Below are 21,142 nucleotides of genomic sequence, written 5' to 3' on the forward strand. Positions count from 1 at the left end.
AAACTAACGTATCCATAAATATACATATATTGTACACCATTATTATATTTATATGTATATACTTCTTATCTGATGATTATTTTTTTAGTGGGCAGCTATTTATATTAAACTTTTTAATAATATATATATATATATTAAGAGCCAATTTTATTTATATTCTCATTTTGTATTCCAAATCCAACGTCTACCGATCCATCATCTTTATCGTTGTACTTTTGATCATCTAAGCAGGTGATTGATTGCTTGCTTGCGTTCTATATTTGTCGTTGTAATTTCTGCTTCTTTTGTTGTACCATAGAAGAAGCTAAAGAGCAGATCGTTTTCATCAAGTGGAACTGGTTCGTCCATGAAGGCCGTAAAATTGAATTGATTTTGTTCTAATAAGTAATCTGTAAGTGTTAAGGGCTTTTGGTTTTCTGTTCATATTTCTTCATATTGCTTCAATTCTACAAATTCAGTTCACATGATGTGTAATTGATGTCCAACTAATTTGGAATTGAGCCCTTATTAGTTGTTGAGATTTTTTAGTGTGTAATGGCTGGACTGGAGGAATTGAAGAAGAAACTTGTGCCTTTGTTTGATGCTGACAAGGGTTTTTCACCTACCTCTACATCTGATCCTTTTGATTCGTACTCTGTAAGTTCTTCTTTTTTGTTGTGAACTGAATTTTATATGAGGGATGGCCGGAGGGATGATATTGGGGTTTTTGTGAAGCTATCGGATGCCGGAACTGTGAATTTGTTGAGTCAATCATATGGAGTATACAATATCAATGAGCTGGGATTACAAAAGTGGCCTGTTGATGATACAGATCATGGAGAAAAGACATATAGATGTGCTTCCCATGAGATGAGGGTCTTTGGTGCCATAGGTGCCGGCGCCAGTAGTGTTGTTCAGAGAGCAATTCACATTCCAACTCATAGGATTATTGCTTTGAAGAAGATAAATATTTTTGAGAAGGTTTGTGAATTCCATATTAATGTTTGTTTAACTCTATCTATCTTTAATTTCTTATTCCTTTATAAGCCCTGTAATTTTAATGTGTTCCTTCCTCTGATTTTTGATTCCTTTATCCAATCCCTAATATGTCTACAAGGTAGTATCCCTAGTGAGTAGACAAAAACAAACAAAACTAGACTCTTGGCTTAGCTGCAAGCCTGCAATGATGTTTGGACTGTATGGAACAAGGAGTACTCTTCTTCTCACCTTCTCTCTTAGGAGTTATTGTTTCTACTAAACATAGAGGAAGACGACTGAACATTTCATACACTAAATTGTGGACAAGATCAACATTAAAAGATAGATGAAAGTTTGGGGGATGACCATAATTCTGCACCAATATTACAAACATGGGTACTATTAGTGCTCCATGTAAAAAAACAAGGATGACTTTGAGTCTTAGCCCAAAGATAAGGGACTATTTTGGGCTTTTTTTCTATTTCGGTGTAGCAAACTATAACATATGCATCCATGAAGCATAAAGGGTGTAGTATCAATAGATCATCTTATGTTAAAAAAGAATTTTTGTGCGTGTTGATAACTGAATGTTACGTGACCGTGTAATAATTTAAGAAGGGATTGGCCATAAGAAAATAGGAAAATGTCCAATTTTCTGTTCACTGAAATATTTCCTCTTGCATTTTAGGAGAAAAGGCAGCAACTACTTACTGAAATAAGGACATTGTGTGAGGCACCATGTTACCAAGGTCTTGTCGAGTTCTATGGAGCTTTTTATACTCCTGATTCTGGGCAGATAAGCATAGCTCTAGAGTACATGGATGGGGGTTCTCTTGCGGATATCATAAAAATTAGGAAAAGCATTCCAGAACCTATCCTTTCCTCAATGGTTCAAAAGCTCTTGCATGTAAGGACTCTTGTTCAACATCTTTCTTTAGTGGTTATCTTAGTATTGTCCTTTATTTTTATTTATAGATGCTTGCTGTTCTTTAAGGGTCTCAGTTATTTGCACGGAGTTCGACATTTAGTCCACAGAGACATAAAGCCAGCAAATTTACTTGTCAATCTCAAGGGGGAGCCCAAAATAACTGATTTTGGAATTAGTGCTGGTTTAGAAAGCTCAATTGCTATGGTTAGTTAACGAAGGTTATATTGAATACCACTTTTCTTTATGCAGGAAATGGATAATGAATCTTCTAGTGTATCTTGTTTCAGATTCATTCTTCTAATTTATTTTGTTTTCCAGTGTGCTACTTTTGTTGGAACAGTAACTTACATGTCGCCGGAACGAATACGGAATGAGAATTACTCTTATCCAGCTGACATTTGGAGCCTTGGGCTTGCACTGTTTGAGTGTGGTACAGGTGAATTTCCATATACAGCTAATGAAGGACCTGTCAATCTCATGTTGCAGGTCAATCTTCTACTGCTTCCTTTCTTGCCTTTCTGTTCTTGATTATTTTAACAGGATATGTAACATAACGCCCCTCCACTCACCCAGGATATATAATATATAAGTTTGAGTTCAAACTCCCGCAAAGATCTCATCATCACATCCTTGTTTTTCCAATATTATGATGGCAGATCCTAGATGATCCGTCTCCTTCACTGTCAAGACACGACTATTCACCAGAATTCTGCTCATTCGTTGATGCTTGCCTCAAAAAAAATCCTGATGACAGGCCGACAGCAGATCAGGTTAGTACACATTTTCTTTTACAAGGAAATAAATCACAAAAAAGGGTGGATGTTCTACACATTCTAAATAGGCAATGGAGCTGTGGAAGAAGTATTAGTCACATGTACCTCTAGTAATGATTTGTCGATCACTTGTACACTTATATGCCGATCTTGAACAACAAAAAAAGAAATATCAGCCCTCTTTCCCACTCTATATGATATAAGTTTGACTGCATTTCTGAGAATTGTATGGTAAAGTATATTAGTAAGAGCATGAAAGATACAAAGTAAAAGTCAATATGTCTGTCTGTATGATGAGGGAATCATCACACCATTGCTTACAGTTGAATAGGTTAGATGTATTTTTCTTGAGCCGAGGGATGTAACCTGGAATAATTTTCAGCCGAGTGGTTTATTTGAGCTTGATAGTAACGATCCCAAGACTATTTATGCTTATCCCTCACACCAANGTCAATATGTCTGTCTGTATGATGAGGGAATCATCACACCATTGCTTACAGTTGAATAGGTTAGATGTATTTTTCTTGAGCCGAGGGATGTAACCTGGAATAATTTTCAGCCGAGTGGTTTATTTGAGCTTGATAGTAATGATCAATAGGTAGTGCGTATTTCGGTCCCCGTCTTTTAGCACCTACCGAGGCACTGTGATTCTGCTGGAAACAGAACCAGACTGTCAATTTTACTCAAATCACTTGGAATAATTTTCAGTTTTAGTTATTAATATGTCTTACCATTTTCCAGTCAAGTGCATACTATTGATTATTAGATAGTTAGGGGTCGTTTGGTTGGGAACTAGTTATCCCAGGATTAACTATCTTAGGGTTAGTTATCCTGGGATAACCTATCCCACCATGTATATGGGAAAACTTATCCCATCACTATGCTATAAATGGTGGGATAAGTTATCCCAAACATGTCAACCAAACAAGACATCTAAATTTTATTCCAGGACTATTTTTTTATCCCAAGACTATTTATGCTTATCCCTCACACCAAACGAGCCCTTACAATAATATAAATTGTTCAAAACTTGAACTGGGAAACATGACCTTTTCTCTATAATACACTGGTTGTTTCTTGTAGACAAATATGATTTCGTCTTATTAAATGAAAACTGGTGCTTCTTGATGGATTGGTTGTCTAAAATTTGTAGGGGTGCCTCCTTCTCAAAAAAAAAATTTGTAGGGGTGCCTAACCGCCAGGCACAAGGGGTTTAATATTATTTATATAGTTTCCATTGTTGGAGCTGGAGGGATATTGTGTGTGCATATATATTTATCGAAACACGGAGCTACCTCTTTCATATTGCTTATCATTGTTAGAACTTGAATTGAATTTTATTTAACCTGTATGAAACGGGTGGGTTCAGTTACTTCAATGATCATAGAGTTTTCTGCATAGACTTATACCTTCAGGACCTTTACGACATATAATCGTTATGTTATGATATACAAGGTAGACTGGTTTAAGAATGGTTGGTGGCTTAGTGTGCTCTTTGATTGCAGCTACTGTCACATCCATTCATTATCAAGTATAGTGATTCTGCATTAGACTTGGGTACTTTTGTCAGAGACATTTTTGATCCAACACAGAGGATGAAGGATTTGGCAGATGTGAGTTTTCCTACTTCATATTTGCCTTTTCAGTAGCTCTGATTTCTTTCATTTAGTGAAAATCTAAGAATCAATCTGTCTCAATTTTGTTCACTCACTATCAATTAAAATTACAATAGGTCAAAATTTCTAGAGTAGGTAATGCTAAATTCATGTTTGTTGTTTGTTGTTCAGATGCTGACAATACATTATTATTTACTATTTGATGGATCCGATGAATTTTGGCAGCATACCAAGACATTATATAATGAATGCTCCACTTTCAGGTATATGACATTTGCTATGTTAAATCTACACTTGTTTGTTGCAAGGAGAGTTGATTTTTAGCATATGTCTGTCTTTAGTTGTCTGTGTGTATTAACGCACGTAACAAGCATGCATATAAACACACAGGGATATTGTGGGATATTATGGGATCTGAGGAATTTAAGGCTCTTATATTTAGCAGCTTGGTCTTACTTGGGAATATTGTGGGATCTGAGGATCTTGAGGCCCTTTTGTGCATGCCTTGAATTGCATTTTCATGAAACTGTTGTGGGTGTACCAACATGATGACCAGAGTATCTGTATATACAGTGAGATATTGTGGAATATAAGAACTCTTGTGCACTCATTTATTATTAAATTTAAAGCTCTTTATCTTCTTGACTTACATTTATGTTCATTTGACTTCTAAGTTTTGGCGGGAAAGAATCCATCGGTCCCAACAATATTTTTTCAACCTTATCCAACATTCGGAACACATTAGCTGGAGAATGGCCTCCAGAAAAGCTTGTCCATGTTGTAGAGAAACTTCAATGTCGAGCTAATGGTCAAGACGGAGTAGCAATTCGTGTCTCTGGATCTTTTATAGTTGGAAATCAATTCCTCATTTGTGGAGATGGTATGCAAGTTGAGGGTCTGCCAAACTTGAAAGATCTCTCTATTGATATACCCAGCAAACGGATGGGAACCTTTCATGAGCAATTTATTGTAGAGAAAGCAAACATTATCGGCCGTTATTTCATAACTAAGCATGAACTTTTCATTACTCAATAGAACTCTTCATGAGATCATGAATGTAATTGTAGTTGTGTGTGTTCCTGTAAATGGAAAAAGTTGAGAATGACCTAAAAGTTAATTCCCTGTATGCAATCTATGCTATTAGAAGGTGGTTTTTCGATTATTTTTTAACCCTTATAATTGACTCGAGATGTACAGAACTGTTTACTTATTGTGAACACTATAATTCGTGAACTACATTTAAGCCATGCTTCTCACGGTTTTCTTATTATTGATGTAATTTTCAGTCCACCCAGCATTACAATTTAAGTTTTGATCCATTGGTGAATTTACCATTCACTCAACGAACAAATCGCTACATAGTAGCACCGACAATCCATGTAATATACAGCACAGATGAAGATTCTGGCTCCTCCCTCACATTCAGGGTGTGTAGAAATGCTTCACTATCAAATGTCAATCGTTGAAGTCAATCATCGGTACCCATGTTAAAGCAAACAAGTCAGACGCATTGATCAGAATGTGCATAGTAAAACAACTAATGATGTTTGTGATTCAAACACTGCATTTTGGGCACACTGTACCCGCAACTGATGATTCTTAATTCTAACACTAAACTAAACATCATAAACATGATAAATCCTTGTAAAATCAGTCATCATCATCATCAGAACTGTCATATACTGAAAGCAAGCTTTTTACTGGATTATCTATCTTTCTATCACCAGCTTCATTTGACCTGACCGGCAAAGTTTCTATCTCCTCATTATCAGCACCAGACTTGCCACTTGGCATAGCCCGTGTACTTGGAAGTACAGGGGAATTGTTCCCATTGGATGAGTTAGAAACTTTTGGCTTCTTGGATTTGACTTCTACAACTCTTTTTAGTAAATCTTGTTGCCTGTTGCCAAGAAATCAATCTCATAATGTTGGATTAATTCAAAAGTTTGTTTGGGCAGACAACCCAATAAAAGAGGAACAAAAAAAAGGGTAAAACCACAAAGCAATAATCTGCCTTGGAGTAAAAGAGATAAACTCAAACCTGATCCCACTCTTGGGTTTGGGCTCAACACGAAGTGGCAGAGGAAGTAATGCAGGTGACGAGTTAGCAACAGCTTTGTTTCAAATTGTTAAGGAAACCACAATCTATCACATGATTACCATAGATACCAATGCCCTTTTTTTCAAAGTCACAGCCTTGTATTGTGCTGGTAAAAGAAATTCCATGCGATAAATCATCAATATGAACCTTCTCAACGGTTCTATATGTAAATGAAATTCACTTGACATCATTTAAAATTTTCCATCACTGGACAAAGCCAACAAGCAAACGATACGCATGCAAGACGAGATATGATCCAAGAAAACAAATAAAAGGATATCTTAAATGCTTGGAATGCACGTTTTTCAGTACGACGCAGAAGACGTTCTGCATCCTCCTCAGCTTCCATCTGTTCCTTAAGATAGAGCAAGTCATCACTGTCCAGGGCTGCATTTTGCAAAACTTACACAATGATCAATAAACTACAACTCCCTTTATCATATATATATGAATAATGGCACACCAAAACCAGGAAGAAAATTAAAGGAAAATGCATCCAAAAGAGCAAAACTCAATACCGCCTCTTCCATGAAGGTAACCTCCACGTTCCCCAGTAACATCTTGCATCTGAACATATTAATCACCCAGTAGGAAATGCCAAGATCCCTGCCAGGGCAGGTTATCAGAACACTCAATGTAGTGGAAATTCATCCATATCCAAATATCTTAGCAGAAACATATCAACTGTCCATTCAAATAAATAAATAGAACTGGAGGTAAATTCGAAGCTTGAAAACAAATTCATGAGATAACAATGGTGAAGCGTGATTCGCTAACCTTGGAAACCATGCGGTGGAAAGCGATTTCTTCGTCATCAATTTTATCCTTACCTTTACCCCATTTCTTATCTGCAATTCGTTTGAATGAAACTCGAAATCAACGAATACAAAAATGTAATCATCAGTAAAACAAAATGCATTAGAGTTATGGGGAAAAGTACCTTTAGGATCGGTGAGATTTGTATATTCTCGAACTTCTCTTCCGGCCATGGCTGCAATTGCTCGGAGTACCAATCGGAGATGGTTAGGGCTTTATTTCTTGCAATCGGGTCTATTCTTCTGCCCCCTTGCTTGGCTATTCTGACCCGACTGTAAGTTTTGTTTTGATAATCCAAATCTACGGTTTGTTTTAACAACACACGTGACAAAGTAATCTTATTATATACTAGTACTCCCTCTATTTCAATTTGTGTGACATTTTTTATTTTTCGAGAGTCAAACAATTTAAATTTGATCGGAAATTTGCGCATGAAATCTTCAATTTTTTGAAATAAAATTTATATATTTGTAAACTACGTAACAAGTACTATAAGTCACAATAATTGAAAATTCAAAATGTTTGAAAAATCTGTGTAAATTTTACGGTCAAAGATAGACTTGTTTGAATCTTGAAATCTGAAAAGTGCCACATAAAATGGGATGGAGGGAGTAGTACTTTTTTTTTTAAAAAAAATGTGCATATTTTTAAGTATTCATTATATAGATAAGTTAATCGTTGAAATAATAGATGTCGAGAAGAATAAAAATTCTTGAACACGAATAAATTTTAAAATATATATTAATTTTACATTTTGCTGATCAAAGTTGTCTGATAATGCAAGGGAAGTCATCGAAGAGCTCTTGATTATCTTGAACATTTTTGGTATTGAAAGAACAAATTTTGCTCTTTGAATCTTGAAGTACCAAAGAATCAAGAAACTTCACGACCCTCCATATTTGTAATAATGATAATGGTATTATTGAAAATTACTTAAATATGAATAAAATTGTTTTGATATTCTATGTGCATGAATCAATATGTTTATTTCTATAAAAAAGAATAATATATGTATAACTTTTATCATATTTTATAACCACTTGAAAATTAGCAAAACTTTTAGATAAAGAATTCCACTGGATCAAAATATAATGATTATTAAATATCCACCCAAATCCAGGCAAAGAAGGTGAATTATATTTTCATTATATTTCATAAATTGATTATGTCACCCCCACACAAATTGCGAGTTCCAATACCTTTTTACTATTTTAGAGATTGGAAATTTAATTTAACTTAGTACACAAACAAAATTAATGCTCAAAATGGCAACAAACTTCATACATTTATTGTTAGCATTAATTTTAATTGTACAATTAACTCTAAGTCTGGTCATGTCACATGATGCTGTTGGAGGCTTGTTTCCTCTTCACTTTCACTATAAATATTGTTCACGTGGAATCACTTAAACCAGTATACAAGAAAAATGTACAATCTTAATAATCAATTCTTACAAAGAAATCATCACACTACTGATAATTAATTTTAACAAATAGATTATTATCAGTACAACATTTTATATCACAACATGAAAATAAAAAAACAAATAGATCGAGTATAATAGTACATGATTTTCCTTGACTTGTTTCCACATTAATTATTGTGTAGGGCAGTGCTTAACTTCTGGTTAATTGTATCTGAAAGCCATTGACCAAACGAGCAGATGGAAAAAAAGACATACGATCTTCCTTGACTTGTTTCCACCTACAAATTTAGTAAGCATTCACTTTGTTAGCAAAGACTAATCGAGATGTCTGAGCCAATTTATGCATATTTTAACTATTTCATCAGATATCGATTATTTTTCACCGACACATATATTTGATAAAGCGCATACCTATAAGTAGTGACGAAGTAATGAAGAAATAGTGCAATTTGAAGACGAGCCAATTCAGCGCCAGGACAAAAGCGTCCACCTCCTCCAAATGGGGCAAAAAATGGGCTACCTCTCCAATTTCTTTTTTCCTATTTTTTCAATTGTGATTTAATTAAAGGAAAATAATTTCATCAGTACATTTATTTATATAATTACAAACATAACCATAAAAAGATTGTTGAAAATATTGGTTAAATGGTTAACCTGATTTTCAGGATTCATCCATCTCCAAGGGTTGAAAATTCTAGGTTCATCATAGATGTTTTCATTTAGATGAACTGCTGAGAGAAATGGAACAACAAAGCATCCTTTTGGGATAATATAATCTACATCCATAAAAACACAAAGTGAGTAACAATAACAAAATAATCAGTGTAATTTCATAAGTGAGATTTGAAGAGGGTGATGTATAACGCAGTCTAATTAGTCTTAATTACCTTATGAAGATGAATGGTGTTTAAGTAACTAGTAAAATGTAAATGTGAGACTTTTTTTAAGAGAAATTACACATTTGGCCCCTTGGCTAAAAAATACTATATACATATACTATATACTAATTCTATATATATTACATATTTGCCCGCTATTTATTTTATTTGCTATGTATTCAAGTTAAATTTGATTTTTCTTGAACCAAGCACGTAGAATATTTTCATTTGTCGATGAACATAGTACTCACCTTTGCACATCTAAAATCACATAAAATTGCATAAAACATTTCTCATCTAAAAGCTTAATCATTGAAACGTTTTTCATTTATTTGATGCAATACTTCCACTCACACTAATAATAATAATAGATGTGGAATTTTTATGGATTGAGCAAAGAAAAAATTAGGCATACCTCCATATACGACATCGTTTGTGGCTTCTCTCATCAACCATATTGCAATGCCTCCTAGCCTAAGAGTTTCATCTATTACCTGTCAATATATACAAGTTTTATCACAAGATCAAAAAGACAGAATTAGAATTTTGAGTTTATGAATTCTGTCCGTGACCGAAAAGATGAGAAAGAAGAAGGAATTGAGTACTTACACATTGAGTAAAAGGCATAGCTTTGTAATCTTGCCAAGAGAGCATCTCCTCCTTATCAAAGTTGCTACCCTTCTCATTTCTAAAGCTCTCTTGCTCATCCTATACTTAGGGACACAAGATAAAAATTAAAAGGAATTGACTTACTTCTCTTTCTTTGTTTTTAAAGTTTTTGCGTTCAAGTTCTATGCACTGACAACTTATATACCTTTTAAGGTATAACCTGAAAAATATACTATAACTTGGTAACGTCACTTAAATTCCACATTGTCCACGTATATAACTTAAATTCTTCTTAGAGTGATATTCATTATTACATTCAAACATGCAACATATAATGATACTTGTCATGCTTTTTATGGTAGATATTTGTTGAATGTCAACAAGACCAGATGTAGACATGTTTGAAGGGAGGCAAATCAACGTGTTGATTTTCTAGTAAATGAAGGACACATGAATCATGTACCTGTAGTTGCTTCATGGCCTTGGGACATTGAGTCAAGAAGTAAACAGCAAATGCCATGGTTTTAGCTGTGGTCTCATTGCCAGCAAACAAGAGGTTTATAATGAAATCAGCAACAGCTTCATCTGGTAAGCTTTCTTCCTCCAGCAATCTATAAATCACACCATTCCCATTGGATGCTTCCTTTCTATGTGTCTCAATTATCTTGTTTATCTTGATTATAATATTCTCTCTTCCCTATTCATTATCAATTAATAATAAGACATGAGATACACTTCATGATTAATTCTATGATGGCTTTTCAACTATATATTATATCTTAAAAGGAAACATTCAATTCCCACATAATAATTCATGATTAACAACTATCTTTCTTTTTTTTAAATGGGTAGGTGAATCGAACTATCATCACCAGTAAGGCAAAAGTTCAGCTAGTCAACCAACTGAGCTACTTTCTATAGCAAATTTGATACATTAGTTTTTGGTATGACGAAAGTCATTTTCCGAAAAAATAATAATTTTGAAATGACTTCCATTTGAAAGTGAGAGGATTCATTTTTCCCTTTCTGGGAAAATGTTTTTCATGAAAAATATTTTTGAAAACCGAACATCAAAAATCGAAAATCGATTTGAGTTCTAGAAAAAGAATTTCATAAAAAATAGAATTATTTTACCTTCATAGCAGTATGGTAAGCAAAACCAGGCATATTGATTGGAACAGAGAGGCATCCATCCACAAAATCTGAGAATAACTGAGCCATCTCATTCACCTCTGATTCACTTGACACTCCCAGTAATTGATTAACCATCAAATTAATTGCCAACTGAAAATTAATTCAATGTATTGTCATTTCCATTAAACAAGAAGTTATACATAACCCTCAGGTTCGTCACCCTTAATCAGAGTTCTCGAATTTAAGTTTTTGAATGAAGAAAATTGCTAAGAAAGTATTACACAACACGAATCTGAATTAGTCAGGACCCAGAGGGGTTGTAATTAACATACCTTTCTACAAACATCTTGGAGAAGAATAACCTCATTATCTTGAAAATTATTCAATGTTTCTTGAATAACTCTTTGTATATCATTCAAGAAATGAAACTTAAGTTTATCTAATCTCATCATATTAGATGCAATAGAGTGAAGTTTCCTCTGTTGTTCTCCTTGTGCTGTGATCACTCCATTTTTCCCAACTAAATCTCTGAAAGATTTTGGATAACTTGATTGGAATAATTTCCCTTCATTTTGCATTACAAATTTGTTAAAAACAGGGTCCACTGATACCACAGCCCATTTTCCATGTAAACTACATGAAAATATCTTCCCATACCTATTAAGAAGTTTATATTAAAAAAAAAAAAACAGAGGATTTGGTATAATTAGATTCAAGTAAAAAGAGTTTTTTTTTTTTTGGGACTTACTTTTGAACTTGTTGTTCAACAAAACAAGGAGGATGAGAACTGGCAACAGCATTATACCAATTAAAGCTGTCACCAATAATTGGCCAGCCTCTTCTTCCAGGAGGGAATTTTTTTGTATTTCCAATTTGGGATTTTGCTTTCTTGTAGTATTTGATGATGAAAATGAGAGAAAACAGAGTGATGATGATTAACACACAATATTCTGAATAAACTTCCATTACAGATGGAATTATGAGCCTGTGAAGAGAATGAACCATCTGCTAATGATAAGGAGAAGAGTTGAATGAACAGTTGACATTCATAATTATTAGCCTAAGTAAGTCTAATCAGAGAATTTCTTTTTTTTAGGTCCCACTTGATTTTTCGGATACTTGTATTGGAGTTAACTAATTTTAGATTTGAGTCCGAAAGTCTTATATTGAAGGTAAATATTCTTAAATAAAGATGACTTCATATCAAATTCTCAAACTTGAGACTTCAAGTTAAAGATGATAAAATATTTATCAATTCGCCACAACCCCTATTCAGGATCGAAGCTAGTAGTCCATTTGCGAATTCAATAGATTTTGCTCAAACAATACATTTATGTTAATAAATTCATTATATATGTGCAAATATTAAATTTAGAACACAACTTAAAATTATCATTATAAAATTCAGACTTCATAAAATTGAAATCCTAATTTCGTCACCACCTCAAATGTTGGCAAGTGTGGAGCTACATTGGTTGCTACACTACACAACTCTATAATTTTAACTTAAATCATATATTTGTATTAAAAGCTCATTTAATACATACAAATAACTTTTACTAAACATAATAATAAAAATAATTATAATTCAGAATTCATAAACTAAAATTCTTGGTTTCTCCGTAGAAAATTCATTACTTGAATACAACTGTAACTATTAGAGTATTAATTTAAATGAAATAACTAATGGAGAATTAAAGGCAGAAACAAACAAAAGAGGGTGGTGTGAAGGGCAAATAAGCGTTCGTTGACCCAAGATCTGTAATACCCACGTCTGAGGTATTATTTGTAGCTTAAGTAATGGGAATATATTTCACATTTGTAACCAAAAAAAATAAAATAAAGAATCACATAACATTATTTGTTGAGAACCAAAAATCTCAGGTTCAAAACTTAATCGAGACAAAAAAAAAATTAGGGAATTTTTTTCATTTGTTTTAGTTTTGATGGATAGAGTTACCTAAAATTTGTTATTGGTGGAAGATGACAGATATTTCGTAAAATTAGTCAAGATGCAAGAAAGCTGGCTTGAACACCACGATTATAAAAATAAAATAAAAAATCACATAACATTATTGTTTGGAGAATGACAAAACTAAAGTTTTAATATTTTTTTTTGTCAACTCATCATAGTTAGTTCTGTTAATAAAGAAAGTATTTTTCACATTCTTTTGTTGTTAGATATGATACTATTCGTTCAGTTATAATGATCTTAGTTTCAGATTTTTATTCTCTTTTTAAAACTTTAGATAATAATCAGCCTAGATCTCTTCTCAATTGGTATTTGTATTATTATCTTTTTGTCCTTGCAATTCTTAAGTCACATTTTAATAATTGGGACTCAAATTAGCTGTGATTTATCATAGTTTAATCTGAATATTTTTTTTCCAATTCTTATTGCCTGCAGATCTCATAATTGTCGATCTATATCATTATTTTTTGTATTGGAAATGCTAATATATATTGGTTTATTAATAACAGAAATTAATTATTTCACTCTCATATCAAATAGATTTTTTTTCCTTTTAGAGGAGGAGTACGAGGACAATGACAACGGGGCAATCTGATGGTCATTTACACTTTTGTCTCTACTGTTCTGCTCTTTAATATATATTCATATTCATATTAATAAAAAAATGTGAAGTATAAATTTATATTTTGTATCATTAAAAAGTCAAAAATAATTTCAATTTAAACAAATACAGCTTCAATTTTCATATAATTTATTCACTTTTAAAGCAAAAATTATTTTTTCAAATTTTACAATAAAACATGATCAAACGTGCGCTATATTTTATTGTTGCCATATCTCTTTTAGCAAGAGTTGACTAGGGTTAGGGTTTGTAAAAATCTTTTTCGACCTTTGAATTGATGAGATGAAATGATCTAATATTTTATTTATCTTTACTGAGAATTAAAATATGAATTTTCATGATTTTCACTCATATTATTAGATTCTTTTAACAAGAGAAAATGAAAATTTTCAAGTTATATCATAGCCTTCTCACTTGGTAGTTGTCATCCACAATATAGTGTTTTGAGAGTCTTGTTTAAGGATAGATACTGAGACACAAGTGTTTCAAATGACATTTATATAAAATTTTTTGTATTCCATGTAAATTTTGTGAGATTATCTTTTTAATATTTTATATTTCTTTATATAATAAAATACTCATATATGTGTATAAATATAAATTAATTGACCAAATCAGAATAAGTTATTATTTTAAAAATATATATATTCTCTCTTTTATTATCTAATTTATCGTCTTTCGAAATTTACTTTTTCGATCTAACGGAAGATCAAGTGAGAAAACTTCTAATTGGAGAAAAGATAGATGGATAATATATGCTCCATTTTGAGTTTTCTAATATGATTCCTTTAGTTTTGTTCGTCCAATCTTAAGAAATACTCCTTGGTTCCTTTTAATTTATTTGTTTGATTTTAATTTGATATAAAATTATTTAAAAAATAAATAAATAAACCTTGATGTTTTAAGCTAAAAATATATAGTATATATCAAAGTTCAAACTATGTTTTAGTATTGTGTTCTTAAATTATAGAATTGCTCAGAAAAAAATATTTATTTTTTTTTAAAATAAGATAAATAAATTGAAACGCAAGATATATGATTTTGACTTTGTTTCTTTCGATTCCCAATTTTGGATATTGTATTGTCCTCCAAGTTTTGTAAGCTTTGGTTGTTTTTAAAGGCTCGAGGTTTGGACTAGTCAATATTGTTGGCTTTCCCGTTAAATATTAATGCTTCATCACAAGTTCTTCCATTGTTAGGAACAATCCCGACAAATGTTAATTGGAAAAAGGCATTTTCTTGAATCGTTTCGTTACTCCTTCCGTTCATTTTAATTGTCACTGTTTAGTTTGTGATATTCATTAAGAAAATAATTATTAATATACGTAATTTACTTATTTATTTCTATTAAATGATGTTTAGTATTAGATCTTGAAAAAAATGAAAACTAAGTATTTAATGCTTAGAATAAAATATATAACAAAAATGATCTTTTTTTGATATGTCAAAAGTGATAAGTAAAATTGAATATTTATTTTAAGAATAAGTGACAAGTAAAAGTGAACCAAGGAAGTGTGTTTTCTTGAAAACTTAGTGATATAAAACTGACTATTTTTATTTGTTAATGGTATAATCATAAATAATTACTTGAATTGCGGAACTAGACTTCTCTATTTCATATTAAATGAATTTGTGAAGTAATACACACATATTAAGAAAAATATTCAACGACATAATTTAAATGATATTTTTCACTATTATCCTTTGTGAAATCATAAATATAACTTACTCCGTAAGTAGTGTAATTTATCTTTTTTACAAAATATAAAACTTTATTAAAGGAAAGGGCAAATATGGACAAAAAATCAAAATATTTATCTAAAATTTTGAACAATTTACTTATTATGAACAATAAAAAAAATCTCAAAAAATCACTTAATATGAAATATAGGAAGTACTTATTTTGAAATATTTTTATTATAAATTAAAATGAAATGGATGGAATACTTTATAAAATTACATGAATTTAAAAGTAGTAGTATATGAAATTAGAGGAGGCACTATAATAGTCAAAGTAGGGACAGAAAAGCATCACAACTACCCTAGATTTCTGGCACTTATGTACAACTTCTAATTTTGTTACTGGTTTTAACTAGTCAATCCTTTTGTGTAAATAATTTATGTGACTTCTAGATAGTTCAAAAATTACATGTCAAATTTTTAAAAATACAATTCTTTCATTCGACCATATATATTTGAAACTTCAGACACTAGCAATTAGCAAATCAAATTTCTAACACGTATATATATACTTTAAACACAATTTTTTGCACTTCAATCTAAAATAGCTAAACTTAAAAGAAAGAAAAAAGGTAAACTTACGAGAAATATGTTATATTAAGAAAATATTTATCATTTATAGCAATAATATTTTTTTTTCCACTTGGACGATTATAATATATTTATAATACATATTACAGAGAACAATTTACAAAACACATATAATACAAATTTTATTGATGGATAATATATTTATCACACATTTTAATACACTTCTAATACATTGTGTCAATTTATTTCCAAACAAGTGTAATATATTTTGAAACACCTATATTGCACGCATAATTCAATTTTAATATATAGTGCAAGTTTTATCATAATATTGCTATATATTAGTACTATAAATGATAATAAATAAATAAAATATCATTAAAATCAGTAATTATTTATTAAAAAGTATTCATCCAAGTAATTATTTTTTTTAAAAAAGGGCATAAACTTAGATCATGGATGAAATGGCATCCCAAACTTGGCTATCTATGTAGCTTGGCCCATATATTTTTGTTGACTTATGCCCATCCCTACTTATTGAGTCCAAAAATTCAAGACTAGCCCATTTGTCCTTTTGGGCTGTATTCTATTTTGGGCCCCTGTCATCCCGGGTTGAACCCGGACGCAGTTATCCTGCCCGTTTCGTCTGTAACACCTCCTTCTTGAAGGTGCCGGAGCAGAAATAGAGAACCACAAGCAGAACCAAATAGTTGAAGATGTCTATGGTTCTGAATTATTCTGCTGCTGGTGTTGCTACATCACCTTCTTGTGCCACAGTTAGTTAATTTCATTGTCGCTTGTCCATTGTACTGCTATTGTTAGCTCTTGTTAATTCCAATGACTGAAATCTATTTTTCCGTACACAGGGGAAATGGAAACCTGCTGTGCTTGGGAAACAGTTACCTTCTGGAACATCACCGTTTTCAGTATCAGCTAAGCCTTATGGAAAGTTTCGGGTCAATGCGTTTTTCTTCAATCCCATACAGGAACCCATTCTCAAAGAAGCTCTCAAGGTAATTTCCTTAAACCTGTAAATCTAGAAAGTTAGGTGTGGTTGTTTCAATTCAATATCTCACGATACTGCTGTGTACTTTAATTTTTGTCTGCCTTATCATGAAATTCCAGTTCCGCCCAGGAGCACGAAATGGTGCTGTGTGTATTAACAACAAAAAAAGAGAGGATTTTTTTTTTGCAATTATGTAGAGAAGTTTTAGTTAAATCACTTTCATCATTTCATACAAGTACTACCATATATGCTTCTTATAAAATTATCCTTCAAGCTAGTTACTCCCACCGTTTCAATTTCTGTTTGTATGGTTTTAACTTAACACAAAATTTAAGAAAGTAAAAAAGACTTTTTGAATTTTGTGATCTTAAACTAAACATACGAAGAATGTACCAAAATGTTTTTTAATCTTATGGTGTTAAACATGTCATGTGAAATTTAGAATTAAGGAGTTGTCAAAAGAAGAAATAAGCAAAGTTGCGAAGGAAAGTAGGACAAACAGATTAAAATGGAGGGAGTATTGTTTGAACCTTTCCAGACAATTAATATCTACTGGTGAGTGGTGCCCATTAGTTGTGTATAGCTCAATATTTTGGGTGCCAGGGATGGGGTGGAGGAAGGGTGTTCCTACTGTTAATATCTTCTGTAATCAAAATATGGAAGCTCATCCGGGCCAGCTAGCATTATGTAATTCTTAATGGAACGTAGCAGAATGAACCATCGAAACCTCCTCTTGGGTATCAAAATTCTTCATAGTGAACTGTTTAACTAATGTTCATTTCTACTCGAAACTTCAGAGTATCATGGTTGCTTTACCTTTGTTACATAGTTCTCCAGTATAGCAGTATTTGACATGGTGTAGTGTGTGGTTGCTTCCAAGATGAGGTATATGCTGATGAGCTAGTGTATTGCTTAGTTCCTTTGAACAACAAAGAAACCTAAGGCTTGGTGTGCTTGGTTACTGGATTGAAGTCCTTGCTAGTGAAGTGCTTGGTTGCTGCACTAAAATGATTGGTCGTACTACTAGTCTTTCAATTGTTAATCAGCTGCCAGACTTAGAGAATGAAGGTGAATAGGTGATGCACCTGACTAAGATTAGAGTTGGTGTCAAAGGAGTGTGTAAGAACTCCTATTTAGTTTACTATACATCAGCTCCGGCACATAGAAGATGATGAATGTCCCATTTTTTTCTTTAAGAAGCTATAGATTTTGGCAATGAGCCTTGTGCAGTTGAGGCTGTGGTTAGTTAACTTTATGATGGAAATTAAACCTAATTCATTTAGTTAAAGGGAAGCTACTGCATTAAGCTCCCGCTATGGGCTGGCTCCAAAAAAGGACCGACCACATTAGTTTTATTGTACGCACTCTTACATTGATTTCTGCAACAAACTGTTTACATGGCTTGAACCAATTATCCCATTTACTTGTAGGTAAGAGTTATTCAATTTTATTTTGGAGATTCCCTTTGGAAAAGGTGAAAGAGTTACTCATATGCTTTTGGGCATGGAACATTGAAGTGTAGCATGTAATTATTGCCAATTTGTTTCCATAGTCCTGATATAAACTAGAAACTTGTGCTTAAGAACACAATGCAGAGTGCATACACCAAAAACCATGAAAGAAATTGTTGAAATCTCTAGCCCTGCTTGGAATGTTAGAAACTGTATAATGAGAATCCTGATGGACATATCGCTTCATTAAAGAAACTCTAAATCATAATAGACAGAGGTTAAATTAATTCTTAAATGTTGATTTCAGACTTAATTTTTTCTCTAAAGCTCAACTTTGATCAGAAAATTTTTGAGACATTTGATTAGTAATTTTGTTTAAGTATTTCTTCTGCTACTAAAGCCCTTTTTAGTGTGAGATGACACAGTGCTTATTGAGTTGATATTGTGCCCATTTCATATAGTTCTCTTCTTAGCAACCCCTACAAAATCTGGCAGGTGCATCTGCTGAGAAGTTGAGATAATGATAACGTGCTGACTTTCATTACAGATTTATTGAAAAATTCTAGAAGCCCTCTCCCACAAATGACATTTTTGAGAGTTATGCCCATGTAACTTTACTGAACAGTTCCACACTACCTTGTAACTAAATCGTCTGATGTCACTCTAGTAAAGTTCATGCCTGTGGCGTCACGTTAAGTTTTTGCGTTCTTCTCATAGTTAGAAGGCTCAGTATCATACTATTTCGGTAGCTAATGACATCTGTGCTTATTGATATAAGTAAATTTTGCATCATATGATATCACCGCAAATAATGTGAATGCCATTTTACATTTTTATGCAACACTTCCAAATTAAATAAAAAGACCAGTTGCATGATCTCGCTGATGGTTGGTAGTTTGTTTGTCATTCAGGGAGGAAAGAAGAGAATTTAGTTTGAATTGACCAAGTATAAGCGAAGGGAGAAGGAAAAAATGTACCAAAATAAAAGCGTACAAGCAAAATTAAAAAGGAAAGATTTTTTCTGTATTACTTGGTCATTTAAACATGGTAGCAAACAACCACATCTCCCTGGACTGTTCAAGAAATAAAAATTCTCCGTCTTAAAATTTTTCTTTCGAACAAATTTGAATCTAGTGTATCTCTATTCTGATAATTAAAATTCAATAGGACTATGTAGTGGAAGAATAGCTAGAGTATGGTGAAGAAAGTTGAGTCAACTTTGTAAAAATCGTCTCTTTGGAGGCTTAGATTGTTTCTCTGCGATCATTGTGGGACTAAACAGCTTGTTCCCTAGTTGAATTTACTGTCATTTTCCAACATCAAAGTTAGTTGCACAAATCCATGTATGAACTCTTTCACGGAAGGATGCTAGGAAAGCTGGACAATATGATGTTACGAAAAATAAAAAATAAAAAGAAGATTATGCATTAAGATGTGATGCTTTAAATTCATGTCTGTTTAGACGTCACGGATGATGATCAGGTCTCTAATTACTTTGAAAAATCCCCTGTGAAGACACTTCTGTCGAGCTCTCTCGTGATGTGATTTTTCCCCCAAATATGCAGGAACCTGTTGCCTTCGCGGGAGGGATGTTTGCTGGGCTTCTAAGACTTGATTTGAATGAAGATCCTCTGAAGGAATGGGTTTCTAGAACAGTTGAGGCCTCAGGAGTTACAGCTGAAGAAATTGAGGCCAGTGATGACCAAGCAGAGGACACCCCACAACAGATAGAAATTGAATGACTTTTCTAATCTGTCTTTCTGTGTTGCAACTGCTCTTGTAAAAATACAATAATTGTGGTATAACGTATAACTTGTATGATGGGGAAAAACCCTATAATGTGTACTCTTAAGGAAATCGAAAAATCTACATGAAACATGAGCATACACTTATATTATTCTGCTGTTACTTTTCGCAAGCACTGATTTCTGGAGCTAAAAAGGTAGATGTCTCTTTCATTCAGCTTTCTTCCCTGTAGAAGATGAGGCAAAAAAACACTGCAAACGCCCATTTTTCTATTAGCACATGTTGCGATATCTTCTAATTGTAGGCTTATAATATAGCTACATGTGAAGATTCTTATTCCTCTACTTACTCTACTTAATCATATCTTATCTCATTTACCGAGCTTCCACCTTTTTGCATGTATGTTGACTCGAACCCCCATAATCTACAGGTTTGAAAATGAAGGTTGCTTACCATTAACTCCCACTTGTCTTACTACTCTACCACTTCTGCTCCTTGAACTACATTTTCTATTGATTCTGTCATCCATTGTCCTTAGTGTCCTTATCATCAACATTTTGGTTGAGTATTTTGTACGTATTGGGTAAATTTGACGGGTAATTAGTAGATACGAATTCAGAATGTAAATTTGACTGGTTCAATCTCTAAGATTTTTACCATTATCATCACTGAATTCTGAAATTATGAATTTAGATTAATTAATTTTTTTTTGTTGAAGTTTAGCAAGTTTTCACATACTGAATCTTTGTTCCGTGTTGAAAAACCCGGAATATTCGGGTGCATAGACTGCATCGCATCTGGGTGGTAATTTTTTGGAGGCAAGCATAAATGTCATT

The 21,142-nt window shown here is 32.7% G+C and overlaps 4 protein-coding genes across 5 annotated transcripts; 2 read left to right on the forward strand and 2 right to left on the reverse strand.

The window, feature by feature from the left end:
• Window positions 1-165: 165 nt before the first annotated feature.
• LOC125859630 (mitogen-activated protein kinase kinase 3) lies at window positions 166-5,391 on the forward strand. Its single transcript, XM_049539414.1, has 10 exons — window positions 166-391; window positions 529-636; window positions 715-960; window positions 1,646-1,864; window positions 1,952-2,089; window positions 2,204-2,371; window positions 2,542-2,655; window positions 4,164-4,271; window positions 4,446-4,537; window positions 4,949-5,391. The coding sequence occupies exons 2-10, from the start codon at window positions 535-537 to the stop codon at window positions 5,307-5,309; spliced, it is 1,548 nt and encodes a 515-aa protein (XP_049395371.1). The 5' UTR covers window positions 166-391; window positions 529-534; the 3' UTR covers window positions 5,310-5,391.
• Window positions 5,392-5,761: 370 nt separating this feature from the next.
• LOC125859641 (uncharacterized) lies at window positions 5,762-7,480 on the reverse strand. 2 transcript variants are annotated; one of them, XM_049539427.1, is made up of 6 exons: window positions 7,316-7,480; window positions 7,153-7,223; window positions 6,894-6,942; window positions 6,655-6,762; window positions 6,316-6,391; window positions 5,762-6,174 (listed from the first exon to the last, which is right to left on the reverse strand). In XM_049539427.1, exons 1-6 carry the CDS (start codon window positions 7,362-7,364, stop codon window positions 5,925-5,927), a joined length of 603 nt encoding a protein of 200 aa, XP_049395384.1. In that variant the 5' UTR covers window positions 7,365-7,480; the 3' UTR covers window positions 5,762-5,924. The 2 variants fall into 2 exon arrangements, with proteins under 2 accessions (XP_049395384.1, XP_049395385.1); XM_049539428.1 differs by having other exon boundaries at window positions 6,894-6,981; window positions 7,316-7,443.
• Window positions 7,481-8,786: 1,306 nt separating this feature from the next.
• Window positions 8,787-12,243, reverse strand: LOC125859631 (abietadienol/abietadienal oxidase). The gene is made up of 9 exons (XM_049539415.1): window positions 11,987-12,243; window positions 11,571-11,895; window positions 11,239-11,388; window positions 10,568-10,801; window positions 10,105-10,203; window positions 9,911-9,989; window positions 9,272-9,393; window positions 9,029-9,156; window positions 8,787-8,895 (listed from the first exon to the last, which is right to left on the reverse strand). Exons 1-9 carry the CDS (start codon window positions 12,241-12,243, stop codon window positions 8,808-8,810), a joined length of 1,482 nt encoding a protein of 493 aa, XP_049395372.1. The 3' UTR covers window positions 8,787-8,807.
• A 4,460-nt stretch (window positions 12,244-16,703) lies between these two features.
• Window positions 16,704-20,456, forward strand: LOC125859642 (UPF0426 protein At1g28150, chloroplastic). Its single transcript, XM_049539429.1, has 3 exons — window positions 16,704-16,879; window positions 16,970-17,116; window positions 20,126-20,456. The coding sequence occupies exons 1-3, from the start codon at window positions 16,820-16,822 to the stop codon at window positions 20,300-20,302; spliced, it is 384 nt and encodes a 127-aa protein (XP_049395386.1). The 5' UTR covers window positions 16,704-16,819; the 3' UTR covers window positions 20,303-20,456.
• The last annotated feature ends 686 nt before the right edge of the window (window positions 20,457-21,142 follow it).

This window comes from Solanum stenotomum, chromosome 3, assembly GCF_019186545.1.
Source record: "Solanum stenotomum isolate F172 chromosome 3, ASM1918654v1, whole genome shotgun sequence".
NCBI lineage: Eukaryota > Viridiplantae > Streptophyta > Magnoliopsida > Solanales > Solanaceae > Solanum > Solanum stenotomum.